Below are 12,029 nucleotides of genomic sequence, written 5' to 3'. Positions count from 1 at the left end.
ACTTTCTCTTTCCCACCATTCCACAAAGCACAAATGACAAGATGCACTTTGGTTGCAGCCCTAAGAACACTTAAAAGGTAAAGGTAGTCCCCTGTGCAAACACCAAGTCATTACTGACTCATGGGGGACATCGTATCACGTTACTTGTGTCTAAATGCCACTTGAGTCCATTGAAAAGTGAGCTTTACAAGGAGCAACTGATGCAATGAAGTGTTAACATGACAAACAGATCTAAGACAAATAAGGCAAAACTGGTCTATATCAGATAACTTTATTAAGTAGTAATTATTTGATATAAAATATGACCAAGTACAATTTTGAGTATGAACGTCAATAAAAACCTATCTAAAAAGAAGAAGCATCAGATTTAGCCATCAAAGCCCAGTAAAGGAAGTCCGAATGGGATGAATATTGACTCTGCAGCATACGCTGCTGGCTAATTCCACTGAGTGCAATCCACCAAGATGTTTTCCTTAACAAGCTTCACTGAAATGAATGGGAATTGTGCAAAAGTGAGTAGTAGGATTGTACCCTGAGTGAGAAAGATAACTCCAAAGGACAATCCAGAGATACAGAACCTACCAGTTCCAATTTGTAAAGAGCAGAATGGACTTAGGACAGTCTCCCTTATGACAACATACAAATTGCCCTATACTGTCAGCCTACTGGTTCACCTAGCTCAGTATCGTCTGTTTCGCTTGGCAGCAGTTCTCGAAGATCTTAGGCAGAAAACAGCCTTTCCCAACATCTGCTCCGAAGCTCCTTTTACAAGTGATGCCAGGTACCAAACCTGGGACCTTCTCATTGGAAAAGCAAGTGCTTACCAAAGGTCCTCATGAGCAAAATAGGATTAAAAGTTACACCTTTTGTCTATTGAAACTGAAGTTTTTAATTTTTCAGCTAATAAAACTGGAACCTGAGCTGGAAAATTCACACTTGTATAATCCAGCTTTAACAAGATTGCAAAGACTCACTTTCCAATGCCCCCCCAAAGTGAAAATCAGAAATATCTTTCATTTGTAAAACCTGTGCTCAAGTTTTTACACCTTAGATTTGTTGCTTTTTAAATAGCAAATCGTTTTAAAAGTATGAATGTCTTGTATATTAAGCAAAAACTAAACTGGGTGGTCAACAAGACACTTATCAATGGTTATCAGATCTTTGAACACTTTCTTGAATTGTAGCTGACATTACTTTAGTTTGTTTCGGTTTTGAACTGTCAGTAATTTAGCTCAAAATGATTCCAGAAATGTTACTAACAGTGCAATCCTAAGCAGAGTTACACCAATCTAAGCCCATTGGTTTCAATCGACTTAGACTGGAGCAACTCTGCTTAGAATTGCACTGTATACCATCAGTGTTTAAATGAAATGGTTGCTACTTGGTACCCAAAAGCCAATTCATATTTGCATAGCACATTGCAGCAAGAGATTACAGGAGTTTGATATGGTAAACTTGCAAAATATGAAGAGGAGAGGCATAGCACACTGTGGGCCCACAGCAAGGAGTCAAACCTATCTGAGGGACACAACACATTTGACATTGGGAGTGTACAACCGGATCTTCCGACATGGAATGTAGCAGCAAAAAAGCAGCTGGAGGAGAACCTTGATATGGATTGGACTACAATGATGCAAAGGTGTTTTTGGTAAAGTTCTCTTCTTGCACATCATCTCTCTGATGGGAAATCCCCACACTGGGCCTGCTTTAAGCCCTAGGAGACTGGGGAGGGAGAAGAACAGAATTCAAGATCGCACAAGAGTAAAAAGATAGGCACAGTATTGTTTGTTACCCATCTACTTCCCCTACCAGGGCTTAAAGAAGCCTAGGATCGGCTATTTTTGAATGACCCTATCCCAGCATTATCATTCAAGTTACTATTAGGGGACACTCAGCTGTTTTTGCAGCTACATTACATGACAAGGTATCCAATCCTGTATCACCAATGTTACATTGTCACACATTTCCTACTTTAAACGTTTACCACAGCAGATGCCCATGTACATGGCACAAAGTGTAAAACTGCTCTCAGAAGCCATACTATGAGATCATTGCTTTCCCCACATCTTATAACTTTCTATTACAACAGATACACCTTTGTTTAGAACAAAGGGTAAGATTTTGAATTAAACTCATATATGAGCTGTTTAACTTTACCAACACTATTATTTGCCTGCAGGTTATATAAGGCAACAACCGACTGAATAAACAGAAAATAGATGAACGAAGAGCACAGTGAAAGGTTATTTATGCAGAAGTAACCTGAATCTTTAGATTTTAAGATCACAGTTGACAGAGGCCTTAAACTGTCACACAATGGGAAAGTTATGGTTGTTACGGACGATCTACAGAAGGCTAGTATTAGAACAGAATGGAACTATTTAAATGAAAAGTTAAGGTATAAATGTTGCTTTTTTTGTCCTAAAGGCATACAGCCCAATCTGAGGTTGCAGGAGTGCTTTAAGGATTCAAGGTCTGTATTGGATCAGTATTTTGGAGATCCACTTCTTAAGATTAAAAAGGTCAGTCGGGTATTGGATCGGACAGATCATGATCGTGTGATACCAGGCATTAAGGCTTAAAGATGACATGGACAGCACAGGCAGAATAGAAACCACAATGCACTGCTGCAATTTGTAATCCAACGAACACATTTTTTTCTATTCAGACATTTTAAATGTTAGACAAGAATGAGGCTTTGGTCTACAGAGGAGACAAACTGAATCCCAAAGTGGTATGATGAACTGGACCAGCTCAAACTGCAAGTCAGCAACACTGTTTTTAATGCTCTAATTTTGTTTTAAAAAGCAGCAAGCTCCCCTGAAGAAAAACCTACCATATCAGGTAGGATGTGAGACACCTGGAAGTTCTATTCCCATGAAGGGAAGTAGCACCAGAAGTTATATAATCCTGTCCTGAAAAGAAACCATTTTTATTTTTAAAAGTTTTTAGGTAGCATTCTCATAATGCTTCAATGTAAATAAAGTACTTTGTGTAATACTAATAATGGAGGGTGATCTACACCCTACAGATAGGTAGAATCATCACTTGAGGTTCTGTTCTCCACAACAGTTGTCTCGATCAAGCGATTTTAGCCTATAAATGACTGGCTACATCACATATTTCTTCATTTTCTCCTACAAACTCCCCAACCCCTGTAACTTTAGTTTCAAAGAATTACTCAAGTGCAGCTACAGTACTACTTAGATTATCTCCCTTTGGCAAAGTCTCCTCATTTCAAAAATATTCCACTGCTCAAAGATCCTACGGACAAGTAAACAGCAATAGAAACAAGCCAAACTAACAGTGAAATCCTAAGCAGAGTTACCCTAGTCTAAGCCCATTAAAATCAATGGGTTTAGATTGGAGTAACTCTGCTTAGAATTCCACTGAAAATGTACCAATACAAAAATATTTTTTTAAAAAATTTGCAGCCTTATTTTCTTTATGATTTATTTCAAAGAGACATAATGAAGTTTGGTATTTAGAGTTTTGTGCTTCAATCTCTATCCTTAGCATTTCTTCTCTTCTTTGTAATTCATGTACAGCCACTACTATCGGAGCAAAACTGGGTACCTCTCTTCAGTATTGCTCCCAAGCCAGATTCCCCTCCTTGTCCTTAATACATAAACAATGATTAGGAAATGACTCCTGTCAATCCCCATCATGGCTAATCATTTGCAGGAGGTTCATAAAAATTAAGAAGAACACCACACTAACACTGGACCATTTCAAAATACAAATATCCATGTGGTTTTACAAAAAGCATGAATACAAAAGCAACATTTAAAAGAGCTGGAAAATTATAATTTTTTTAAAGGACACATAAAAGACAGTAATAAAATAAAGAAAAGGAGAGGGAAAGAGATGCTCCTTTTCTTTCTCCAAAACTGAACAGAAGTTATTTGGTTCTTCTTTACCAGTTGTCTAGAAAATCAAATCCTGTCTTCAAGATAACATTACTTGCATTGTTCTGCAAAAAAAAAAAAAGAATTGTTAAAGAAATAGGAATACTAACAGATGGATGCCTGAACACAACAAAATTACAAACCAGTACATGTAGCCCAGCAGTATTGCAAGATTTCTTTTCTACTGGGCAAATCTGTCCAGAAGAATAAATGGTAGCATGACAATGCTCTTGTATGCGTCCTGTGTACAAAATGTCTGGGAGATATTCTGGGTAAACTATACCCCCACAGGCTCCCTTTCTTTCCAATCTTCCTTCCAGGTTGAATATTCATATGACTAGCCCATGGGTTTCCTCCCCCCCCCCTTTTGAGTCTGCAGGCATCTTTGGAATTCTGACATACGGTGGTGGGCACAGCCACAAAATAGCTGACCGAAGAGGCACCGGAGGCAACCAACCACAAAATAGAAATCTACAAAAGCTCTCTCCTCAACAAAGTTCAACACAATTCAAACTGTTTACTATAATCAAAGGACCCCGCCCCATTACGGAAACGGCATCTGTCGTACCATCGAGGCAGTTCGTTTGCAGTTTGAAATAACAGTTAAATGGTTCTGTTTGCCCTTGATAAAGTTCGTGTATGCAAAACAAACCGAGCTAGCAGTTTGTCGGGCAAAAGAGAAGTTTGGCTCTTCACAGAAGCTGATGAATTGGATTCGTCATGATTGAGCCATTGTGCATATTAACATAGAATCTCTACATCTTTGAATGACGAACTAACCACGGAATAACACATAAGAAACTTATACGGACTGCAAGGATTTACAAATGAACTCACCTCAGTTGTAACGATGAAATGACAACAGTTTATTGAATGTTTATTACAAAGATTATATATTTATGTATTAATTTCTTAATGTTTGTAATTTTTGTATTGTTGAATGCACTTTAAGCACGGAGCACTTTGATTGTAGTAAACAGTTTGAACTTTTGTTGAGGAGAGAGCTTTTGTAGATTTCTTGGCTGTGTTGCTCTTGGGTGTATTAGCTTCTTTGGTGAACAAGCAACCACAAAATGCCTGGGACTGAGGTTATGCATAACTCTAATAGCAACTCTAATTGCACACCCCTAGGTAGAAGCTCTATTCAACAGGATTCCTTTTAAAATTAGCATACTGCTTCATATATTTTCATTCACACTCACAGCATACTTCCAATCATACAGTGAAGATCCCTGTGCTGTGGTGGCAGCTGCTGCCAAAGCAACATTTTTAAAAATCGCAGGCAGGGCAGTCATTAACCCTGCAGGGCAAAAGCCCCATCTTGGCCCACTCACTTTCCAAAACACTTGGTGGGCACCATGGCGACCACAGGCACCACACTGGGGATCCCTGGAATAACCACATTCATAGTTACCTTGAAAATAAAAAGAGATTAAGAAATTCTTCCTAGCTATCACCTATTGAGAGTGCCCATGAACTACAGGGATCCTTGGGAGGGCAGCCATTAACTTGCATGGTATCCTGGTTCATGACACAATGAGACCAGAAAGCTTCTCTGTCCATTTGCCTACAGGCATCCAGGTGAACTGTCATTTATATACTCAATGTAATCTTATATTGAGTGAATTCTCACCATTTACATATGGTTGTGTGGTTGGCGCATAACAACAACAGTGTGCTTATGTAACGCCTTTCTGGACAGATTAGTGCCACACTCAGAACAGTGAACGAAGTCAGTGTTGTTATTGTCCCCACAATACAGCTGGGGGCTGAGAGGAGAGGCTTGCCCAAGGCCACCTGCAGAGTTTATGGTAGTGGTGGGAGTCAAACTATCAGAGTGCTGATTAGTAACCCAGCCACCTAACTGTGTGCCAAAGCTCCTGCATATGAGAAGCACCATGGCAGGGCATCTGCTCTTGGGCCTTTCACAGATAACTCTCACATACAATTAATTTCAATTGAAGCTGCCTGTAATTGTGTTTAGGTCAGAGGCTGCAAGATGCCAGGCAATTTAATCAACAAGTACAATATTAAAAATAACCCTGATGGTTCATTAGCATTAACATAATGGTCAACGTTATTTTTTCAAACTCCAAATCAAAAGAAAAGAAACTCAGTTAGCATGCCACAGAACCCCTAATCTTCTTGCATAACTTTATTAAACTGGAGGAGGGGTAGAGGGATTACACACCACTAATATATTAGGCAAGGAATAAATTACTGGCCTTTACCTGACCAAATGTGTGCATGTCTGAAAGGAAACCGCTATCAGCATCATCACTCTTTGTCCCAGTAGATGACAGTTTTTCTGTAGGGTCAGGAAGGACCTGAATGGTACTAACTGAAAGCTGGCCTGGTTGAGGTTTTTCCCATTCCACAGATGTTGCAGCAACAACAGGAGCAATCAATTTTTCAGGCTTCATAATGTTAGGTTTCTCTGCTTTAGATGCCTCTTTTGGACCAGATTCCTGCCTGTAATAAGGCTGGAGTGTCTTCTCTCCTTTCTCCATGGATTTGATTTGGCTTGGGGTCAGAGAACAGAACTCGGACTGTTCCCCTTCAAACTTGGAGCGCTCGGCATTTATCTTCCAGAATGAAGCCTCCTCCTCTTTCCTGGCTGGTATAAGCCCATCTGAGACAAGTGTTTTACCACCTTGTGAAGGTTTGGAGACTGGGGGGCCTGAAACTGCTTTGACAGGTAGTTTCTGTTCATTCTGTGATGACATTCCACCTGGTTCTTGTATTGATAGAGAAGCAATATTGAACTCCATCTGACTCTGTGAGGGATTAAAAACAAACCAACTTCAAATCTCTTCATACCAGCAAAGTAATTAGAACAGATCAAGGAGCGGCTATAGGATTTCCAGGGATAATTGATTTTGATAATTGATAATGATAATGGATTTCCAGGGATAATTCACAGATTATGCCAAGGCTACTGGTGACCAAGGATTGTTGTGTAACCATCTGCAGGAAGGGCGGTATAGCTGGCATACCATTTTGACATTTAGTATAAACAATATCTATGCCTAGAAAAAGGCAATTTTGCAACCTACATAAATTGTGCAATGTAGATTTGCAATGCAATTACATTAGAGGGCATCATTCTGCTAGTCTTGAGGGAAGAAGATATACAAGGCTTAGGTTAACATGGGGGGAAAGACCTGAGAGATTTCATTTACTTTAAACAATTATCTGATTTACAAAATGTACACAGCATCAATTCACAAAGGAAATTATATAAGGCAACATGAAACAAACAAATTAAAAACAAAGACAGAACAAATTCTTAGGTGGGTAATATCCTGCACTCTCAAGCTACACTAGCACTTCCTTCTGCTAGAAAAGATGGGCTTGGCAATGAGCAATTCAGGCCTCAAGCAAATCTGAGCATCAGGCTACATTCCACCATCTTCATATGAAGTGTGCCATCATGGAGGCATTGCAATTCTGTCCATATGAGGCTTGCAAAAAAAAAGAATGAAGTTAAATTCAAAGCAGCTTGAGAAGATTCATGCCAGTAACATCTTAAGATCAAAGGCATTATCTTGGCAAATATTTAGTTTCAATACCACATTTGCCAAAGCAATGTGGAATGTAGGGGAGGGAGTGTCCTCTTGTCATTTGCAGATCTTCCCTCCCCAACCTGTTACCCTTCAAACTTGGAGCACTCAGAATTTATCTTCCACCTTTCAAAGACCATCTATGGTGGTAGTGGGGAGAGGCTGGAAATAAATGGGAATCAGGTTAAGCATCCATTCCCCTCCCACCTGTCGGTTCTCTCAGTAGTGGTGGTGGAAAGTGATGTTAAGTCATAACTAGCTTACAGTGACCCTTGCTGGGGTTTTCAAGAGGTGGTTTGCCATTGCCTGCCTCTGCATAGTGACCCTGGTCTTCTTTAGAGGTTTCCCATCCAATTGCCAATCAAGGCCAAATCTGCTTAGCCAAGTTAGGACTAAGATTCTTGTATTTATGACAACTGTAGCAAATTTTGATGGACACAAATGAAACTTCCAACTAGTTTGACATTTGTTGTGTTCTAATGTGCAACCAACACTCATCACCACCTTGTTGCTGGCATTGGGAATATACTGACTCAGTTTCAATGTGCAACTGAAACTGCAAAGATTCATGCCACAGACCAATGGAATCACTGTTTTGAAAATTACGTAGTTTACGTGTAAGATCACAAGAGATGTTGCTGCCAGCCTGATATATTCAGTGTTTGGATATATCCAGTCCAAATATATAACCTTGGATATATCCAGTCCAAATATATAACCTTGGATATATCCAGTCCAAATATAAACCAAAAATTACTTTATTGGTATTTTAGGGTATGCTTGGGTATTGGGAACGGTATTCAGAATTCTCAGGAATGCTGGTATTCATATCCTATATATTTCTGGGTTCCATGTATTTCAGGAAAATCCAGGGCTAGAATTTTAAGGCTCTCAAGCCATTTTCTCTTCTTTAACAGACTTCCTGGAAAACAGAAAGGCAGGTCACGTACAGAGAAAATCATGGCCAACCTGGCAGAGCTGCAGGTCTGGCTGCCTCTTTCTTCTCATTCCCCTCTTTCCCTCCCTCCTTTGTGGGGTCAAGCCCTTTTCCTGGGCATTTTTTCCTCCCAGTCCACATCCCTGTAAGTAGGATGGATAGGTGAACCTTGTTCAGGAGCCTGTAGAACTGATCCAATTCATTTGAAACTCTGCAATTTTGGTGTCATTTGTTCAAAAAACAGTTACTCCCCCCACCCCTGGTCTCCCTTAGGGAAGAATGGAACCTAAGTAATTCTGGAATACCAGGGGGGAAAGCAAACTTGAATTGGTACAAGAGGACTCAAATATTATTGAATACCAGTATTTACATCCTTCCCAAAATCTGAATCGCTCCAATAATTTTTTTTCAGGTGCACATCCTGACAGCCTGATTAATCCATGCCATGCCATAGTTGATTTAAGTAGTATAAATCTGCACCTCACTAATTTCTCCCGAGTCTAAAAACTACTGAGTCTAATTTACTATTGTGTCTAAAAACGGCATCATATATTGTCTTCCTGGAGAGTGAGTACAATACTAGACACTGAGAATACACAGGCATTGAAATTCTAAAGAAAGGAGGACTCCCTTCCACCAGAGGCTAATACAAAGAAGGAGGTAATAGAAAAGCTTGCAGGACTGGCTTTGCCCCCTGCATTCCCAGAGAACAGGGGGAAGAGCACATCAGCCCATCTTCAGCAGAAATTAGCTTGCTTAAAGGGGCAGCACTTGCCTTACTATGGCACCTGGCAAAGATGACTGCTGCCAGTTTAAACAAGAAATTGCTGCTTTAAAAATATTGTGCTATGGTTGCTGCTACCAAGAACAGGCTGGTGTGTGGATATGTGAATCAGCCCAGAGAATGCGGGAAATCTTGTTTTTCCAGTTTCAAAGTGGCAAAACCCATGAAGTAGCTTGATTCTGATGAAACTTCTTTCTTTCAGGTTAATGGTCGTTTCATGCTGCAACTATTTATACTTGCCCTAATGGTTTTCTTAGTTAGTAGCAATGCCATTTCAGGCACTGGGAAGGCCAAATCATTTTTGGTTTGATACAGTTTCTGTATCTGTTCTGGATGTATTGGTGGGGGGAGCAAGGCAGCTTTGGTCCATAAGGAAATAAACATCTCCCTTCCCCCGTCCAAGCACCCAAGGAACGGTTGGCCCCTGGGACAGAACACCTTGCTGTTTGATGGCTTTACGGGTTGAGCTGACAGAGGAAATTTTATGCTGCCATTCCTTCAGGGAGCTCACAGCAACATACAGAGCACCCTTAGCCTGTTCCTTGGAATCTAACCAATAGTCTACAGAAAATGGACCTTGTCTGCCCTTACAGTTGCTAAAAGACTTATACTTCAACACTGGAAAGACAAAAAGCCAGCTTCCTGTAAATCACTGGACTGAATCCCTTATAAACTTTTGAACATATTGCATATAGAAGACAACTGCGTAAGGACTTGTTTTTAGATATTTGGAAATCTTTCATAGATATCTATGTATAGATTTGCCAATAGTGTTTTTATAGCCAGCATTATTTTCCTTTTCTTTTTTACTATTTTCTTTTTTTCTTTTTTCTGTTTTACACTAATAAAAAAATAGTATCCTTCACTAATTTTATCACCGCAACAATTCTGTGAGATAGATTTGTTGCTCTCTCAGCCTAAAGCCACCCAGCGAGCTTCATGGCTCAGCAAGGATTTGAATCTGGGTTTACCAAGTCTAACACAAAGTTCTTCAATGTGGTGCCTGCAGGCCTCATCATGCCCACCAACAGTTGCTGCGGTGTCTGCCGGGAAGGGCACTGGGGAAAGGGAGGGTGGCTTGTTCCAATCAATTGTACTGTGGGAGAAGAGAGAGCCAGGGCAGGCTGGGGTGCCCCAATCAGCTGTGTGGTTGAAGCAGTGTTTTACTCCCTGAGCAGCATCTCTTCCTTCACCCCCTGGCAGCAGCCAGGGCTCAGCAATAGGAATCCAAGCACTAATTCTCAAAAGCGGAGCAATCCCAGGGGCTGGGGGAGTCCCTGATTCAGAACTCAGTTCAAAGGGACAATCCTGAAATGCTCAGGGTATGAGTGGCAGGAGCACAACAGATTTTGGGAGTGAGATTAGGATAACAAAGGAGGACTATGTGTAGAGAGCGTTGGTGAAGAAAGAAATGTGTTATAGTCCTCACCCATCTGACCAAACCTCTGAGGCTGATCTTGAGATGGAGAAGGAAATAAGGGAGGAGACTATAGTTGATAATGTTGTTACACTGGTTTACTTCAAATACCATCACGTTGACTGGGTAAATGTGTGCTCAGGTCATGCTATAGAAATAAGGTTCCTAGACATCATAAATGGACTGTGCATTGGAACAGCTGGTCACAGAAATAACCAGAGGGGTAATGACCTTAAACTTGGTTCTGAAAGGGGCTCAGGTTTGGTGTAGTGGTTAAGAGTGGTAGGACTCTAATCTAGAGAACTGGGTTTGATTCCCCACTCCTCCACTTGAAGCCAGCTGAGTGACCTTGGGTCAGTCACAGCTCTTTCAGAGCTTTCTCAGCCCCACCCACCTCACAGAGTGATTGCTATGAGGATAATAATAACACACTTTGTAAACTGCTCTGAGTGGGCATTAAGTTGTCCTGAAGGGTGGTATATAAACTAAATAATATTATTATATCAAGACTTGGTGCATGATGTAGATGCATGACGTAATGTTGTTAGCCACCCTGAGCCCATCTGTGGGGAGGGCGGGGTATAAATCGAATAAAATAAATAAATAATAAATAATGCTGTTGCACCAGTTGGGGAACAGTGGCCACAATGCTATTAAGTTCAGCATTCTTGTCAGTGGAAAGTTACCCCTATCATCCAAAACAGTAACATTTGATTTCAAAAAGAGGAGATTTTACAAAACTGAAGGGAATAGTTAAAAGGATGCCAAAAGGGAAACTTGAGAGAGTCAATTCCCTAGAGGATGCATGGAAACTATTTAAAAACACATTAATTGAAGCCCAGATAGAATGCTTCCCCAGATTAAAAAAGGTACTGCCAAGTCTAAAAGGATGCCTGTGTGGTCAATGACTCAAGTAAAAGTAGCCATAAAAGGCAAATAGGCTTCTTTTAAAATCTAGAAGGTTTGCCCCAATGAAGTGAATACAGGGTCTCATAGGAAAAATGTAAGTTCATAACTACACAAGCAAATAGCAAATTTGAGGAGAGGACTACTAAAATAATGACAAGACAAACAATGAATGTTTCTTTAAATATATCCAGAGCAGGAAATCAGAAAGGCAGCTAGGCTTTTGGATGACCAAGGGGAAAAAAAGATTGCTAAAGGAAGATATGGAGATGATAAGAGAATTTGCTGCCAGATAATGTAGTGATGGCCACAGGCACAGATGGCTTTAAGAGAGGATTAGACAGACATATGGCCCATCACCATTATAAACAAAGGGGACCTCTCCACATAGAGAGCCAGTAAATCTCCAAATATCAGTGCCAGGAGGCTACATGAGGGAAAGCCATCAGCCTCTAAGTCTGGTTGTTGATACTCCATGACTGGCCACTGTGTGAGACAGGATGCTGGACTAGAT

At 40.4% G+C, this 12,029-nt stretch overlaps 1 protein-coding gene across 1 annotated transcript in view; it reads right to left on the bottom strand.

Moving 5' to 3' along the window:
* Window positions 1–250: 250 nt before the first annotated feature.
* The window catches only part of C1H1orf198 (chromosome 1 C1orf198 homolog), a 38,036-nt gene continuing 26,257 nt past the window's right edge, over window positions 251–12,029 (bottom strand). Inside the window, exons 3-4 of the mRNA XM_054981431.1 lie at window positions 6,140–6,685; window positions 251–3,973 (exon numbers count right to left, since the gene is read on the bottom strand). Coding sequence (XP_054837406.1) covers window positions 3,917–3,973; window positions 6,140–6,685 — 603 coding nt within the window. The 3' untranslated portion in view covers window positions 251–3,916. The remainder of the gene's footprint in view (window positions 3,974–6,139; window positions 6,686–12,029) is intronic.

Source organism: Eublepharis macularius, chromosome 1, assembly GCF_028583425.1.
Source record: "Eublepharis macularius isolate TG4126 chromosome 1, MPM_Emac_v1.0, whole genome shotgun sequence".
Classification (NCBI taxonomy): Eukaryota; Metazoa; Chordata; class Lepidosauria; order Squamata; family Eublepharidae; genus Eublepharis; species Eublepharis macularius.
This window is presented reverse-complemented; position numbering and strand designations above follow the sequence as displayed.